The sequence below is a fragment of the Rana temporaria genome, chromosome 4 (assembly GCF_905171775.1).
Source record: "Rana temporaria chromosome 4, aRanTem1.1, whole genome shotgun sequence".
NCBI classification, from domain to species: Eukaryota; Metazoa; Chordata; class Amphibia; order Anura; family Ranidae; genus Rana; species Rana temporaria.
In genome coordinates this window covers 468,556,187-468,574,434 of record NC_053492.1, presented here as the reverse complement: position 1 = coordinate 468,574,434, position 18,248 = coordinate 468,556,187, and the positions used below count along the sequence as shown (strand labels likewise).

General features: G+C 50.6%; 1 protein-coding gene across 1 annotated transcript in view; it reads left to right on the top strand.

Moving 5' to 3' along the window:
• The window catches only part of LOC120938078, an 87,990-nt gene that overhangs the window by 38,293 nt on the left and 31,449 nt on the right, over nt 1–18,248 (top strand). Inside the window, exons 14-18 of the mRNA XM_040351764.1 lie at nt 738–855; nt 7,670–7,834; nt 11,218–11,373; nt 13,975–14,195; nt 16,022–16,196. Coding sequence (XP_040207698.1) covers nt 738–855; nt 7,670–7,834; nt 11,218–11,373; nt 13,975–14,195; nt 16,022–16,196 — 835 coding nt within the window. The remainder of the gene's footprint in view (nt 1–737; nt 856–7,669; nt 7,835–11,217; nt 11,374–13,974; nt 14,196–16,021; nt 16,197–18,248) is intronic.

The following is an 18,248-nucleotide window of genomic DNA, read 5'->3' as shown; positions in this document are numbered from 1 at the left end:
TCAATGACGCCGACGTGTGCGTCATTGACGTACAGTCGTATTCAAGAACGACTTAGGAAAACGACGTACCCGACGGGAAAAGACGACGTGGACCCGACGCCATACTTAACATGGCGTACGTGGGACTGGCGTAAGGTTACCCCTCATATAGCAGGGGTAACCTTACGCTTACGCAAACGACGTAAGCGACGCAAAGTCGTTCGGGAATCGGCGTATCAGGCTCATTTGCATAAACAAATGAGACCTGAACGTAAACGCCACCTAGCGGCCGGCGGCGAATTACATTTAAGATCCGACAGTGTAAGTGACTTACACATGTCGGATCTTCAGCGTATCTATGCGAAAATGATTCTAGGAATCACTCGCATAGATAAAAGGTCAAAAAAGAGAGATACTCCGTCGTAACTCTTCTGAGAATATGGCCCAGAGGTAGCAGAGGAACTGGCTTGCTTAAAGCTCAAAGGCTAACTAAAGGCAAAAAAAGTGTATCACTCGGCCCCGCCCCCCGGCGCGCCGCGTCATTGATTTGATTGACAGCAGCGGGAGCCAATGGCTGCACTGCTGTCAATCTCCGATGAAGAGCCGCCTCAAGCTTGGGGAAAGAATTGTGGAAGTTTCGCGGCTCCGGTAAGTAAAACAGGGGGTGGGGGGGTTGGGGGATACTAGCTGGATATCATTTACTGTATCACACATGAGTTGCCCGGTCAACACAGACCTCCAATATTCTCTCCTTCCAGGCTGCAGACGGTACAGGAGGCGCTCCGCCGCCGCACCTCCGATCTGAGAGACACGTTGGTGCTGTCGGAGTTCATGAAGGTTGTCCAGATAGAGGAGGAGAGGCGGAGGAGGAGTACGGTGAGAGAGAAAAGCATTACACTTCATGGTGTGTGTGTGTGCAGGGCGGTCTTTAATGTTGATTGGACCCTGGGCAAAAATGTTCTTGCCCCCCCCCCCCCCCCCCATGCAATTTCGCTCTCCACCTGCTCTGAGACATACAATATCTATCAGCTAGACTTAAAATCAGTTTACTGTATCAGATCAGGCAGTGATTGCGATTGGTTGCCAGAGGTTACAGCATATCATTACCACTTACTGACTGGTTGCTAGAGGTCACAGCACACATTAGGGCTCACTGATTAGTTGCAAGAGGTTACAGCACATGATTTCTTCTTGTTGATTGGTTGCTAGAGATTAATGTACAGTAATACTGTACATTACTGATTGGTTGCCAGAGGTTACAGCTAGGGTTGTCCCGATACCGATACAAGTATCGGTATCGGGACCGATTCCGAGTATTTGCGGGAGTACTCGTACTCCCGCAAATACCCCCGATACCGAAATAGAATACTCCCCCCACCGCCGACACATCCCCCCACTACGCCGCATCCCGCCGCATCCCCGCTTGGTTAATACGGGCGGGGAACATTACAGCTTTCATTTGAATAGCTGTAGTGTTTCCCGCCGCGCCGCGTATAGACACTCCCCCTTGCTCGGGTGAACTGTCCAATCCCGAGCAAGGGGGAGTGTCTATACGCAGCGCGGCGCGAAAGACTACAGCTATTCAAAGCTGTAATGTTCCCTGCCCGTATTAACCAAGCGACGGCGCGGCAGCATGTACGGTAAGGGGGACATGGCTGCATATATGGGGGGGACATGGCTGGATATGGGGGGGACATGGCTGGATATGGGGGGGGGACATGGCTGGATATGGGGGGGGGGACATGGCTGTATATGGGGGGGACATGGCTGTATATGGGGGGGGGGCATGGCTGCATATGGGGGGACATGGCTGCATATGGGGGGACATGGCTGAATATGGGGGGGACATGGCTGGATATGGGGGGGACATGGCTGTATATGGGGGGGGCATGGCTGCATATGGGGGGACATGGCTGCATATGGGGGGACATGGCTGAATATGGGGGGGACATGGCTGGATATGGGGGGGGACATGGCTGGATATGGGGGGGACATGGCTGGATATGGGGGGACATGGCTGGATATGGGGGGGACATGGCTGGATATGGGGGGGACATGGCTGCATATGTGGGGGACATGGCTGCATTTGTGGGGGGACATGGCTGCATATATGGGGGGGACATGGCTGCATTTGTGGGGGGACACGGCTGCATTTGGGGACACATTTTAAAAAAAGTATCGGGATTCGGTATCGGCGAGTACTTGAAAAAAAGTATCGGTACTTGTACTCGGTCCTAAAAAAGTGGTATCGGGACAACCCTAGTTACAGCATATCATTACCATTTACTGACTGGTTGCTAGAGGTTACAGCACACATTACGGCTCACTGATTAGTTGCTAGAGGTTACAGCACATGATTTCTTCTTGTTGATTGGTTGCTAGAGATTACTGTACAGTAATACTGCCCACTAATTGGTTGCTAGAGGTTACAGCACATCATCTCTTCACTGCAGAGGGGCATGATATACATACGAATGCCGCCTTTATTTACATATGAATGCCGCCTTTATTTACATATGAATGCTGCCAACCTCAGCAATTTACATATGAATGCTCCCTTTTTTTTACATATGAATTGATGGTTATTTACATGTAAACACAGGCTCTGAAGGTAAGTCATCTGTACACAACAATAGGGCAGAGCTGGGCGGCATTAGTAGCAGCACTTCACACTGAGATATCAGGACACAGCACACGAATAAAACTTCAAGGGAATTTAAACTGGGATAGTTGGCAAGTATGAGGCAGCTGCTTTGGGCCTCACAACAATGACAGGACCCAGGGCAGCTTCCCCTTTTGCCCCGCCTTAAAGACGGCCCTGTGTGTGAGTGTCTGACTGGTGACAACTCCATTTAAAATGGAAAGTATAGCAAGATGACAGCTGTTCTGTGTTTAGTTTTTTTTCTGTTGCTACGTTTGCCGTTCCTCATCATCATGTAGCACTTTACCGTTTGGGAAAGCCACTAATAAATTCCTGCCATGGTTGTAGAATGAGGAAATTCCCACTGCTGCCTAAGTGCTATAGTGTGTTCAGCACTGTGCTTCCACCTCTGCTATGGAAAAGTTCCCTTATGGTCCTTCTAGGACAGCAATTTGAAGGAACTTTGTAAACTGCAGTATTCAGTGTAGAAATTTCTGGACACAATGGCCCGAATTCACATACCTCGGCGCCTATATATGCCGCCGTAGCGTATCTCTTTTACGCTACGCCGACGCAACGCAGAGAGGCAAGCATGGAATTCACAAAGCAATTGCTCCCAATGTTGCGCCGGCGTAACGTAAATTCGTAGGCGTAAGCGAGCCTAATTCAAAGTAGGTGGAAGTGGGCGTGATCCATTTAAATGAAGCGTGACCCCATGCAAATGATGGGCCGAACGAACGGCGCATGCGCCTTTCCGTGGACGCATCCCAGTGCGCATGCTCAGAATCACGTCGAAAATAAGATACGTAGAATCACTGCCTACGACGTGAACGTAACCTACGCCCAGCCCTATTCATGTACTACGTAAATGACATAAAATGCGACGGCTGTTCCCTGGTCCATACTTTTGCATGAGTTGCGACTCATAGATGGGGAATAACTTTATGCCGGACGTACGTCTTACATAAACCACGTATATTAATGCGCCGGGCGCAAGTACGTTCGTGAATCGGCGTATCTCACTCATTTGCATATTCGAATCGTAAATCAATGGGAGCGCCCCTTCCGGCCAGTGTAAATTTGCGCCCACGATACGACGGCGTAGGAAACTTGCGTCGGTCGGAAGAAGCCTATTTTCAGGCGTATCTAGTTCTGTGGGCACGGCGCACAGATACGACAGCGCACATTTACACTTACGCGTCGTATCTCGAGATACGTTGGTGTAAGTGCTACGTGAATCTGGGCCATTCTGTACAAACTAGGGTTGTCCCGATACCACTTTTTTAGGACCGAGTACGAGTACCGATACTTTTTTTCATGTAGTCGCCGATACCGAATACCGATACTTTTTTAAAATGTCATGTGACAGTTTTCAAACCACAATACAGACTAAGGATATTTTCTTCAGAATTATGAAGAACTCTAACTCAAGACATTATAAAAGAATAAAAATGAGTAAAAATGAATAAAAATGTTTTATTTGCTTGTCACGCAGTAGTAAAAAACTCAAAGAATTTTCATAGAACATGTTGATAAATACAAAAAAAGTATTCTATTTAGGTATCGGGAGCATTTGCGCGAGTACGAGTACTCCCGCAAATACTCGGTATCGGTCCCGATACCGATACTAGTATCGGTATCTGGACAACCCTAGTACAAACCATTACAATTGATGCAGCTTTATTCAGTGGCCTCTGCAATATAGTAATCGCCTTGATGAAATGCATGCCCTTGGGTGCTAGGAAGTGTGATAAGACCTCAAGGGCCACTGACAGACTCGCTCAGCACTGCTTCTCCATCTTCCACGTCCCCTGCTGGCATGGCTCATATCTTTAGCCAACCTGGGGGTTGGCTAAAGGCCCCTAAATATTCAAGGCAACCCCTAGCTTCTGTCCACTAGTTCCAGAACATTCTCCAACATTCTGGAAACAGGAAGAGGCACCAGAGAGCTGCCAGGATGTGTCATCCAACCCTGGCCTCTAATAACCCTGACCCAGATTTGGTGACTTGGGTTTATTCCTGGCCAGACTATAATTTTCCTACTCTATACTAGTAGCACACACTAGAGCAGACCTGGGCAAACTACGGCCCGGCGGACCTTTTAATCCGGCCCACCCCCGCCGCTGAAACCGCCGCCGCTGCCACGTTAATCACCGCGGCGGGGAACATTAGACAGCGTTCGTTTGAACAGCTGTTTTCCCCGCCGCGCATAGACACTCCCCCTTGGACGGATCTGTCCAATCGCGAGCAAGGGGGAGTCACATAGACACTCCTCCTTGCTCGCGATTGGACAGATCCGTCCAAGGGGGAGTGTCTATGCGCAGCGGGGAAAACAGCTGTTCAAACGAACGCTGTCTAATGTTCCCCGCGGTGATAACAGTAGGCAGGGCCGGTGTAGCAGTAAGATCGGCATCCCAAGAAAATTGGCATCCCTTGTAGCAACTGAGCATGTGCCGATTTCAGTCCATTGAAATCGAGCGCAGAGCTGCTGCACTACAACACAGCTGAGTCAGATTAACTCTGCACGCGCCGAGAGCTATTGCCGAGGAACACTGCATCAAGATGACCGCGGGGGACACAGGCTTGTATAGGCTACCTACGGGGGGGATCAGTCTGTATGTCCAGGGGGGGGCAGTCTGTATGTCATGGGGGGGCAGTCTGTATGTCACGGAGGGGGGGGGGTGCAGCCACTTGTGCCAACACACGCAGCCACTTGTGCCAACACATGCAGCCACTTGTGCCAACACACGCAGCCACTGTGCCACCATAAATTGTCGCCACTGTGCCAATCACACGCAGCCACTGTTCCCAAACACAGCCACTGTGCCAATCACACGCAGCCACTGTGCCAATCACACGCAGCCACTGTTCCCAAACACAGCCACTGTGCCAATCACACGCAGCCACTGTGCCAATCACACGCAGCCACTGTGCCAATCACACGCAGCCACTGTTCCCAAACACAGCCACTGTGCCAATCACACGCAGCCACTGTGCCAATCACACGCAGCCACTGTGCCAATCACACGCAGCCACTGTGCCCATCACACGCAGCCACTGTGCCAATCACATGCAGCCACTGTGCCAATCACACGCAGCCACTGTGCCAATCACACGCAGCCACTGTGCCAATCACACGCAGCCACTGTGCCAATCACACGCAGCCACTGTGCCCATCACATGCAGCCACTGTGCCAATCACACGCAGCCACTGTGCCAATCACACGCAGCCACTGTGCCAATCACACGCAGCCACTGTGCCCATCACACGCAGCCACTGTGCCCATCACACGCAGCCACTGTGCCAATAACACGCAGCCACTCTGCCCATCAAACGCAGCCACTGTGCCCATCACACGCAGCCACTGTGCCCATCAAACGCAGCCACTGTGCCATCACATGCAGCCACTGTGCCAACACACGCAGCCACTGTGCCAACACACGCAGTCACTGTGCCATCAATTGTTGCCACTGTGCCCATCACACGCAGCCACTGTGCCATCAATTGTCGCCACTGTGCCCATCAAACGCAACCACTGTGCCATCACATGCAGCCACTGTTTAATCAATTGTTATTGATTAAACAGTGGCTGCCTGTCCCCAGCCTCTGTCCACCTCCTGTGTCATGTCCCCAGCGTCTGTCCCCCTCCTGTGTCATGTCCCCAGCGTCTGTCCCCCTCCTGTGTCATGTCCCCAGCGTCTGTCCCCCTCCTGTGTCATGTCCCCAGCGTCTGTCCCCCTCCTGTGTCATGTCTCCAGCGTCTGTCCCCCTCCTGTGTCATGTCCCCAGCGTCTGTCCCCCTCCTGTGTCATGTCCCCAGCCTCTGTCCCCCTCCTGTGTCATGTCCCCAGCCTCTGTCCCCCTCCTGTGTCATGTCCCCAGCCTCTGTCCCCCTCCTGTGCCATGTCCCCAGCCTCTGTCCCCCTCTTGTGTCATGTCCCCAGCGTCGGTCCCCCTCCTGTGTCATGTCCCCAGCCTCTGTCCCCCTCCTGTGTCATGTCCCCAGCCTCTGTCCCCCTCTTGTGTCATGTCCCCAGCCTCTGTCCCCCTCCTGTGCCATGTCCCCAGCCTCTGTCCCCCTCCTGTGCCATGTCCCCAGCCTATGTCCCCAGCCTCTGTCCCCCTCCTGTGTCATGTCCCCAGCCTCTGTCCCCCTCCTGTGCCATGTCCCCAGCCTCTGTCCCCCTCCTGTGCCATGTCCCCAGCCTCTGTCCCCCTCCTGTGCCATGTCCCCAGCCTCTGTCCCCCTCTTGTGTCATGTCCCCAGCGTCGGTCCCCCTCCTGTGCCATGTCCCCAGCCTCTGTCCCCCTCCTGTGCCATGTCCCCAGCCTCTGTCCCCCTCCTGTGTCATGTCCCCAGCCTCTGTCCCCCTCCTGTGCCATGTCCCCAGCCTCTGTCCCCCTCCTGTGCTATGTCCCCAGCCTCTGTCCCCCTCCTGTGTCATGTCCCCAGCCTCTGTCCCCCTCCTGTGCCATGTCCCCAGCCTCTGTCCCCCTCCTGTGCCATGTCCCCAGCCTCTGTCCCCCTCCTGTGCCATGTCCCCAGCCTCTGTCCCCCTCCTGTGCCATGTCCCCAGCCTCTGTCCCCCTCCTGTGCCATGTCTATAACAAGTACTCGTACCAGTTTTCCAACAATGATATTTACTGCTTTTTATAAAGAAATACAATTGATTTTATGCAGTATTGAGTTTAGCCTTTTGGCCCGGCCCTCCAAAATATTTTTCGTTTCTCATGTGGCCCCATCGAAAAAATAATTGCCCACCCCTGCACTAGAGGGTGCTACAGCAGTATAACATATCATGTGATTGTGCTGTGTTACCTGACATTGGGGTGGATTTACAAAAACAAGAGCGTAAAAACAGGTGCAGCTCTGCATAGAAACCAATCAGCTTCCAGTTTTTTTTCTTTGTCAAAACTTAATTGACCAAGGTGAAGTTAGAAGCTGATTGGCTACCATGCACAGCTACACCAGCATTTGCACCCTCCAGTTTTAGTAAATCAACCCCACTGTCCCTGCTGAACAACTGCATTGTTTGCCTCTTCCACAGATGCTCGGTGGACCCCCAGATCCCCCTCCAGAACCGGCAGACAGGAAGGACGTGTTCACCCCTTTGGAAGAGCTGCAGGAAGCGGTGGAAATGCTGAATGATGCAGCGAAGGAGAGAGAGCGAGCGTTGGCTGCCACCAAAGGGACAACTGACCTGGATAGGCGGGTGAGTGTCTGCCATGTGTGCTGCTTCCCCAGAGTACAGCTAATGCAGACTGCTTATGACCAATCAGGATGGGGTGGGATGTTCTGGGATCTGCATTCGTATAACAGAGATACTGGCGCTCTCACACCGTCTCCCAACTTCAGAGTGTGCATAACAGTATAAAACTGAGCCATATTTTATACTGTGGGTCAGTGGCGGCTGATGGGCTTCTGGGGTGGCGGCAAACATCTTGCACTAACCCCCCTCCGGGTGGCGAGGCACTGATGCACCCCACCCGCCACACCAGGGGCGGCCGCGGGGCTCGCGGCACCGTCAGCCAGCAACACTACCCCCCCCCCCCACTTCCTCTCCTGCTGTGTCCTCCTCCTCTCCTCCTGTGTCCTCCGGGCAGCATCGGATCCGGCTCCAGTGTGTTTCCTCTTCCACAGCGCTAGGCATCCAATAGGATCGCCTGGCGCTTTGGCCAAACAGGTCTTACTGACCTGCCTCCTGATTGGCAAGGAGTAACTGTAGTGTGAAAATAGCGAAAAATCATTCGCTATGGTCACACAATTGGGTGGGATCGGGGAGCACTCTCTGCGCCCCGAGTCCCCCCTATTTTTAATCCTATAAGGATATATAATCAGGTGCTTCAAAAAACACACATCCGCCCACCACCTCATAGGAATTCATGTGCCCAGTGTCCTGAAAGGGGCCGGGCACATGGATAGTGAGGACGGCAGGGGTGTTGGGGGGGGGGCAGCGCCCATGCGCCCACAATGCACGGGCCACCTGTGCTGTGGGTGTCTTCTCAAATGCCCACCAAACCCCCTGCCCCTTGGACCTAGTTCCCTCTCTGCTCGCCTGCATTCCATTCTAGGCTCTCTAACTTACATCTCCAATTTCTTAATCTCTACTGGCCTCTTGCTCTCCCCTCCAAAACATGCACTGGTAACCCCAATACTTATAAATTCCTTTGCTGAACCCCACAAGTCTGAACAACTAAAAACCTGCTGCTCCTATTATTTCCAAATTTCTGAATGTCTGGTCTACATCTTGTCTGAGTTTCTGCCTCAATGATAACAACTTTCTTGACCTCTTACAGTCTGTCTTTCACCCACAGCACTCCACAGAAACTTCTCTATTAACATTTACTAATGACTTACTAACTGCTAAAACCAATGGCTAATACTCAGCGCTCTTACTATTGGACCTTTCTGCTACCGGGTGACCACCTTCTCCTCTTTCCTGGTTCTCCTCCTATCTAGGAGCTCCGTTAGTCTAACCAACAACTCTATCTCCTACTTTACTCTTTCTGTTGGGGTCCCCCAAGGCTCTGTCCTCGGATCAGTTCTATTCTCTATATACCCCTCCTCCCTTTTTCAGTTGATAATCTCCCATGGCATTTAACCGCTTAAGGACCGCCTCCTGCAGATATACGTCGGCAGAATGGCACGGCTGGGCACAAGCACGTACCTGTCTGTCCTCTTTAAGTGCCCAGCCGTGGGTTGTGGGCGACCCAGTCCGAAGCTCCGTGACCGAGGCCGCGGGACCCGCGATCGGTCCCCGGAGCTGAAGAACGGGGAGAGCCGTGTGTAATCACAGCTTCCCCGTTCTTCACTGTGGCAGCTTCATTGATTGTGTGTTCCCTAATATAGGGAAACACGATCAATGACGTCACACGTCCAGCCCCACCCCCCTACAGTTAGAAAAACATAAGAGGTCACACATAACCCCTACAGCGCCCCCTAGTGGTTAACTCCCAAATTGCAATTGTCATTTTTACAGTAAACAATGCATTTTTATAGCATTTTTTTGTTGTGAAAATGACAATGGTCCCAAAAATGTGTCAAAATTGTCCGATGTGTCCGCCATAATGTCGCAGCCACGAAAATTCCACCATTAGTAGTAAAAAAAAAAAAAAAATTATAAAAATGCAATAAAACTATCTCCTATTTTGTAAACGCTATAAATTTTGCGCAAACCAATCGATAAACGCTTATTGAGATTTTGGAGGATATTTATTATAGCAAAATGTTAAAAATATAGAATTTTTAAAAAATTGTCGCTCTATTTTTGTTTATAGCGCAAAAAATAAAAACCGCAGAGGTGATCAAATACCACCGAAAGAAAGCTCTATTTGTGGGAAAAAAAGGACGCCAATTTTGTTTGGGAGCCACGTCGCACGACCGCGCAATTGTCAGTTAAAGCGACGCAGCGCCGAATCGCAAAAACTGGCCAGGTCCTTTACCTGCATATTGGTCTGGGTCTTAAGTGGTTAATAAGATTTGAAATTTAAGGTTGTATGGAATAAAGATCGTTATCCTTGTGTTAAAGCATTGGGAATTGAGCCTTATGCCAGGGGTGTCCAAAAACTTTTTTCAAAGAGGGCCAGATTTCATAAAGTGAACATGCGTGAGGGCCGACCATTTTGCTCGACATTCTTTGAACCATTACAATTCGGTCTAAGTGTGTTAGTTCGAGCAACTAATACACTGCCCAACAAGAATTCTCTTGCCTTTGTGGCTGTGTGTGAGTAAAGAGATGAGTTTGGGAGTGTTATTTGGATATATCGTATTTATTGGCGTATAACACGCACCTTCATTTTAAGAGGGAAGTTTCAGGGAATTTTTTTTTTTTTTTAAATAAAGAACTGAGAAGCAAAGAAAGGATCAGTGCCCATCTGCAGCCTCACAAGTGCCCACCATTGCCAGGAATGCAGCACACACCATTGCTAGGAATGCAGCACCCACCATTGCCAGAAATGCAGACTCACCATTGCCATTAGTGCAGCCTGATTGATGCCCATCCATCTGCAGCCTCGGAGGGGACAAGCGCCAAAAGATTACATACAGGAGAAACTCCTTTTTACACAGCGGCCTCTTTTAATAGAAAGTCCTGTCTCCTTTGATGGACAGAACAGTCGTCCAATGGCAGCGCAGGAGATGGGACTTCCTATTACAGAGTCCGCCTGTAAATTCTCCTCCTGTATGTACGGCACTCATCCCGCCCCCTTCCTGTCCCCTCCAAGGCAGCCAGCATATATATCTTTTGTGGACCCGGCGCTGGGAGGTCATTGGGGGCCGGCGCTGGGAGGCCATTGGGGCCCGGCGCTGGGAGGTCATTGGGGGCCGGCGCTGGGAGGCCATTGGGGCCCGGCGCTGGGAGGTCATTGGGAGCCACAAAAGATATACATGTCCAAATCACCAGGCGGCCGTTCAAAACTGAAACGCGGGCCGCGATTGGCCCACAAGCTGGGCTTTGGACATGCCTGCCTTATCCTGAACAATAGATCCAATTTAATGCATGTTCTGTTTTAATGTTGGTTAATCTTGTTTCCTAAATCTAGGTTCTCCCTAAGTCAGGATGTACCGTCATGATCTCTATCTCTTTTTTTTCTGTAGCTCTTGGCGCTCTCCCAGATGATCGAGTCAGCCAGCGCCCTGACCCAGGAGGTGCGGAGGAAGATGGAGGAGGTGGAGCAGGATTATATGGCAGCAAAGAAGTATACAGAGCTGAGAGACCTGCAGGAGATTTCTGCACTACACCAACAAGCCGAGGTAACGGGCTGTGGCCTCTAGATAACATTGTCTGCGGTTCCCTGTCCCACAGTTCCTGTTCACCCTCGTTGGAGCAGGCCATATTGTGAGATGAGGCAGATTAGTGAGTCACTACTAACCATCATGACAACATCCACAGTTTGCAGGAACCCCATCGAGCTATTTCTTTATAAAGATTCTTTACCAGCCGTCCTACTTAAAGCGGTGGTTCACCCTCCTTAACATCATTCTAGCATTACATTCGGCATCGTAGCGCGAGCTACAGTATGCCGGTCTTACATTTTTTATCCCCGTACTCACAGTGCTATTGCACATTGAAAATTCCGACTCCCGCGGGGAATGGGCGTGCCTATGGAGAGGGAGGATGATTGACGGCTGGCTCTGGCACGTCACGCTCCCCGAAGACAGCCGGAGTAGGTCTCGGCTCTTCACGGCGCCTGCGCACAGGCTATGCGCAGGCGCCGTGAAGAGCCAAGCCTATTTCGGCTATTTCCGGAGAAGCGTGACGTGCCAGGGCCGGCCGTCAATCACCTTCTCTCACCATAGGAACGCCCATTCCCCGAAATCTTCAATGTACAATAGCACAGTGAGTACAGGGGTAAAAAAAAAAAGACCGGCATACTGTAGCTCGCGCTACGATGCCGAATGTAATGCTAGAATAAAATATTTTTTTTTTTTTTTTTTTTAATAGGGTGAACCCCCGCTTTAAAGGGGTTGTAAAGGTACAATTCTTTTTCCTAAATATCTTCCTTTACCTTAGTGCCGTCCTCCTTCACTTACCTCATCCTTCCATTTTGCTTATAAATGTCCTTATTTCTTCTGAGAAATCCTCACTTCCTGTTCTTCTGTCTGTAACTCCACACAGTAATGTGAGGCTTTCTTCCTGGTGTGGAGTGTCGTGCTCGCCCCCCTCCCTTGGACTACAGGAGAGTCAGGACGCCCACTAACACACAGCTCCTTTCTCTATCTGCAACGTAGAGAGCGTCCTGACTCTCCTGTCGTCCAAGGGAGGGGGCGAGCACGACACTCCACACCACTACTCACTGGAAAACGCACCTACCACGAGAGTTAACAAACACAAAAGTATTTCTGCATCTTGCATAACCAACAGTTTAGCCTCCTGGCTTCCACACTTGCCATCCGGCTGTTTCAGGCCTTTAGCCTAGGCCTAAATTCTGTTCCTCATAACAAACAGTTTCCTAGAGAAAAGCTCAAACCTAGCTTACTCCTGTCAGTGGGCTGGATTCAAGTAGAATTGCGCTTTTTTTACGGAGGCGCAGGGCAACGTTTTTGCCCTGCGCCCCCGCAAATTTACTGCGCTGCCCTTGATTCACGGAGCAGTAGCTCCGTAAATTGCGTGGGCGCGCCGGCAAAATGCCCGGTGTAAGCGCGCGCAATTTAAATGATCCCGTAGGGGGCGGGAATCATTTAAATTAGGCGCGTTCCCGCGCCGAGCGTAGAGCGCATGCTCCGTCGGGAAACTTTCCCGACGTGCATTGCGGCAAATGACGTCGTAAGGACGTCATTTGCTTCAAAGTGAACGTGAATGGCGTCCAGCGCCATTCACGATTCACTTACGCAAACTACGTAAATTTCAAATTTCGCGACGCGGGAACGACGGGTATACGTAACATTGGCTGCCCCTGCTAATAGCAGGGGTAGCCTTACGCGAAAACCGCCGTACGGAAACAACGTAAATTGCGTACGCAGGGCTCGCGCAACGTTGTGAATCGGCGTTAGTATGCAATTTGCATACTATACGCTGAGCACAACGGGAACGCCACCTAGCGGCCATCGCAAGAATGCAGCCTAAGATATGCGGGCATAAGAGCCTTATTCCGCGCATATCTTAGGCTGCAGTCGGCGTAACGAGGTTCCTGAATCAGGAGCATTCGTTACGCCGGGGCAAGTAAGCAATTGCGCTGTGTAACTTATGGTTAGACAGGCGCAATTGCTTCTTGAATCCACCCCCATGTGTCTTTCTCTCCAAAATCTGGCGTAACCCAGCAATCTTTCACAAAGCACAGAGTCCCACCATCACAAGGGGTATTGTTAGACATCCAGGTTGCAGGGGAGATCATTAACATGTAGTGCATAGACTCGGAACGTTGACAGTTCAGTTTTGGTTATTTGGGGATGATTGAATCAGAACTCCTGACCTAGACTTCAGGGAACACTCAGGGTCTGATCTCAGGACTTCTAGGTGCACCTCAAGGTCTCAGGGTTGCACCAGATCTCCAGCCAGCTCCTCCAACCTCCATACTGAGATTATGTTAGTTTTATACCTCTTATCATATACTGTATGTATTTTTAATACTAGTATATGTAAAGTTCTTATTACAGTTAGACAAGACACCAAACTTTTCTCTTACACAGAACATGTTTTGGATCTCCATATTATTTTTTGAAGTGTAAAAGCAAGTTAGAAAAAAGATTAAAATGCCTTGTATAGAGATTGTGAGTTGTTTCCCTTTGTAGTAACTATCCAACCTGTATAGTCATCGTAGGAAGCTTTACATCATAGTTGACACAGTGCTGGGCTTTATGGAACATTTCCAGCTGTGGTGACTTTGACATGACAGCAGACATTTTGTCCTCCAGGCAGAGGTGACGGGAGAGATGCAAGCAGAGGTGCGGAGGCTGGAAGAGCAGGGGGGCTCGCTACAAGCCCTCTGCCCCCAGAGGAGCCAGGTACTGAGGAGAAGCATTGAGGAAACCCTTCAAGCTTGGAGCCAGCTACAGGAGGACATCCAGAGGAACCGCACCCGATTACATAGAACCTCCCAGCTGAGAGAATTCTTCCTGAGCTATCTGGGGATGATGTAAGTACTGTATTGACTGTGTGTAAATAAGACAGGTGTCCCATGAACTGACCGCAATGACACATGAAATGCCATGATGACTGTAGTCCTCCAGGCCACCCATTGTTGAGTGGCACCAACTTGCTGGTAATCAGGGAATACCAGTTGCTGAGCCTTGTGAATGTGCAGGCCTGGAATTCCTAACTTTGCCCATTGTATGCTGCATGAGACTCCCAGACGAAGTGTAGAATAGGCATAGTAGAGAATTGTGCGACCAGAAGAAGCAGACCTGAATAGGAAAACACCTGAGGAACATACAGAGGAACTGACCCCAATTAAATAGAACCTCCCAGCTGAGAGAATTCTTCCTTAGCTACCTGGGGATAATGTAAGTGCTGTATTGGCTGGATGTAGATAAGACAAGATTTTCAGGATCTGACCACAATGACAAATGGCAGGTGGTCATGAAATACCACAATGACTGTAGTCCTCAAGGACACTCATTTGCTGCACCATGTAAATGTGCAGGCCTGGGATTCCCAATGTCTCATTGTATGTTGCTTGAGAGTCACAGATCAAGTGTAGCATAGACATAGTAGAGAATTGTGTAACCAGAGGTTGCAGACCTGAATTGGAACTCCTGAGCAACTTTCAGAGGAACCACCCCCGATTACATAGAACCTCCCAGCTGAAAGAATTCTTCCTGAGCTACCTAGGGATAATGTAAGTGCTGCGTTGTCTGTGTGTAGATATGACATGAGTCACATGACTTGGCTGCTATGACATATGGCAGGCAGTCACAAAATTCCATGATGACTGTAGTCCTCCAGGCCACCCATTGTTGAGTGTCATCAGCTTGCTGGTAATCAGAGAACACCAGTTGCTGAGCCATGTGAATGTGCAGGCCTGGCATTCTCAACTTTGCCCATTGCAAACTGCATGAGACTCCCAAAGCATAGAATAGGCATAGTAGAGTATTGTGTGACCAGAGGCTGCAGACCTCTCCAGTAGCAAACTTAAGGAGCCTGCAGAACCTGGCTGTGATGGGTTTCCTGGTAAGGGGATACCCTGGTTCTAAGTGTTTCCTGGATGGTATTAATATTGTAACTTCTTCTCTGGAGTAAGGCTGGACACAGATGTCAGGGGTGGAATTACTATCTTAGCCCTTTACATTCCTGGCACAGCTTCACCCTAAATAGAGTTGCATGAAGGTGCTGCTTCACTGCCTGAGTGTGTATGGTTGGAGGCAGGGGGTGATGGGAGGCAGGGGGTGTTGGTGGCAAGGGGTGATTGGAGGCAGGGGGTGTTGGTGCCACCGCAAAGGGGGATGGTGGCACTGCATAGGGTGGGGGATGGAGACAGGGGTTGTTGGTGGCACCACAGGGGGCAATGGAGGCATGGGGTGATGGGAGGCAGGGGGTGTTGGTGGCACCGCAGAGGGGGATGGTGGCATCGCAGAGGGTAGGGATAGAGACAGGGGTTGTTGGTGGCACCGCAGGGGGTGATTGGAGGCAGGGGGTGTTGGTGGCAGAGGGGGATAAGGCAGGGGGTGATGTGACTAAATAATTTGCCCTTATTATATCAAAAAAATTACCTTAATTTCTACCTTAAATCACATTGCTATTTGCCTGGCGTACTTGTTTGTAGACTAAATACTGAAATTTGCACCTAAAAATGTAATGTAAAAATGTAATTTAGTAACTTTTGTGAAATGCCAGTAAAAACGTGGCTGCGCCAGTAAATTTCAATCTGGTAGGTTGGCTTCAGCATAATTGGGTGAGTTTTCCAGAAACAAACTGCTTTTTCCAGACGCTGTAGAATGAGCCCATGTGATCCTCTCTCTGCAGATCCTGGACCGAGGAAACGAGAGCTCAGATCCTGTCGGACAGCCCAGAGGACCGGCTCAGCCCAGCATGGAGGGAAGGACTGGAGAGAAGCATTGACAGCAAGATGAAAGAGTTTGAGGTGCTGGCGGGGGTTGGCTGGAAGCTGATTGGAGAAGATCGGCTTCTGACGCAGACGGTGAGTGTGGGCAGCACCTTATGTGAGAATCTTGGAAGCTGCAGTGCTGGTCACCATTGTCACTAGGACATTCCATTTCATACACCTGTTCTAGAGACAGCTGACCAAGAGAAGTCATCCCCTCCCTTCCACTTCCTGTTGTGTTTTCAGGACAGGAAGTGAAGAGAATCTCCTAAATGGAACCCAACAGGGTTAATAAAAAAAAATGATATTGGTTTTAACTAGGGATGCACCGATATATCGGTGCCGATACATATCGGCCGAAAACAGCTGTTTTGGCGACATGCCGAAACCGCTTTAAAATTGCCGATATGGGCATCGGGTGCCCGTAAAAAAAATGGTCGCTGGGCTGTCACGGCTCCGTCCTCTGCACGAGCCAACGAGTGTCACTGCCTCTTGAGTCCTCCTGATTTGAGCGGCTATTCAAAAATGGCGCCGGGTGGCGCCATTACGTATCTGCTTATGTGCCGCCCGGCCGAGCGGATACTAGCTTTCCCGAGCCCGGCCGGCTTCGGGCTCGGGAAAGCTCGTATCCGCTCAGGCGGCCGGCGCATAAGCAGATACGTAATGGCGCCACCCGGCGCCATTTTTGAATAGCCGATCGAGTCAGGAGGACTCAGGAGGGACACTTTGGCAGTGACACTCGTTGGCTCGTGCAGTGCACTCGCCATAGGCAGAGGACGGAGCAGTGACAGTCCAGCACAGTCCAGCACAGCACAGAGCCCAGCCATGTCCAGCACAGCCCTGCCATGTCCAGCACAGCCCAGCCATGTCCAGCACAGCCCAGCTTTAAGGTAATAAAGAAGCTGGTGGTGGCAGTAGGTGATGGTGGCAGGAGGTGGTGGGGGCATGAGGTGATGGTGGAAGAAGGTAATGGTGGCACAGTGGCAGGAGGTGGGTGAGGTCATGCTGGCAGAAGGTGGTGGGGCAGGAGTTGATGGTGGCAAGAGCCGATTGTGGCAGGAGGTGGTGGCAAGAGCAAGGAGGTGATGGCGGCAAGAGCTGGCAGGAGGTCAGAAAAGTCATTTTCGGTTTCGGCCTGAATTTTTTTTTTATTTCGGTTTCATTTCGGTTCTGAAATTTCCATTTCTGTGCATCTCTAGTTTTAACCCTTCCATACCATAGCCAAATATAAAGGAAATGGTTTGGGCTTTAGATTTACTTTAGTTGTTGGAGGTAAGGGCTCTCTGCTGTTAGAGTAGGGCTTATTTGTTGGAGGTAAGGGTTCTCTGCTGTTAGAGCAGGGCTTATTTGTTGGAGGTAAGGGTTCTCCGTTAGAGAGAGCTTATTCGTGGAAGATAGGAGTTATTTGCTGTTAAAGCAGAGCTTATCTGTGGGAGGTAAGGGTTCTCTGCTGTAGAGAAGACTTTGGCCCGGAATCACAAAGCACTTAAGCCGACGTAAGATACGCTGCGTAAGTGTAAATATGCGCCGTCGTATCTGTGCGCCGTGCCCACATACTGATATACGCCTGAAAATAGGCTTCATCCGACCGACGTAACTTGCCTACGCCGGCGTATCGTGGGCGCATATTTACGCTGGCCGCATGTGGCGCTCCCATTGATTTCCTATTCAAATATGGAAAAGAGGGAGATACGCCGATTCACGAACGTACTTGCGCCCGGCGCATAATATACGCGGTTTGCGTAAGTCGTACGTCCGGCGTAAAGTTATTCCCCATATAGGAGGCGCAACTCATGCTAAGGTATGGACCAGGGAACACAGCCGTCGTATTTTACGTTGTTTACGTAGTACGTGAATATGACTAGGCGTAGGTTACGTTCACGTCGTAGGCAGTGATTTGACGTATCTTAGGGAGTAGTTCCGACGTGATTCTGAGCATGCGCACTGGGATACGTCCACGGGACGGCGCATGCGCCGTTAGTTTTAAGTACTTGTATGGCACTCGGGCCATCATTTGCATGGGGTCACGCCTCATTAGCATGGCTCACGCCCACTTCCACCTATGCCGGCTTACGGCGAGGGAACCCAGCGCAGTTTGGGAGGCAAGTGCTTTGTGAATTCGGTGCTTGCCTCTCTGCGCTACGTCGG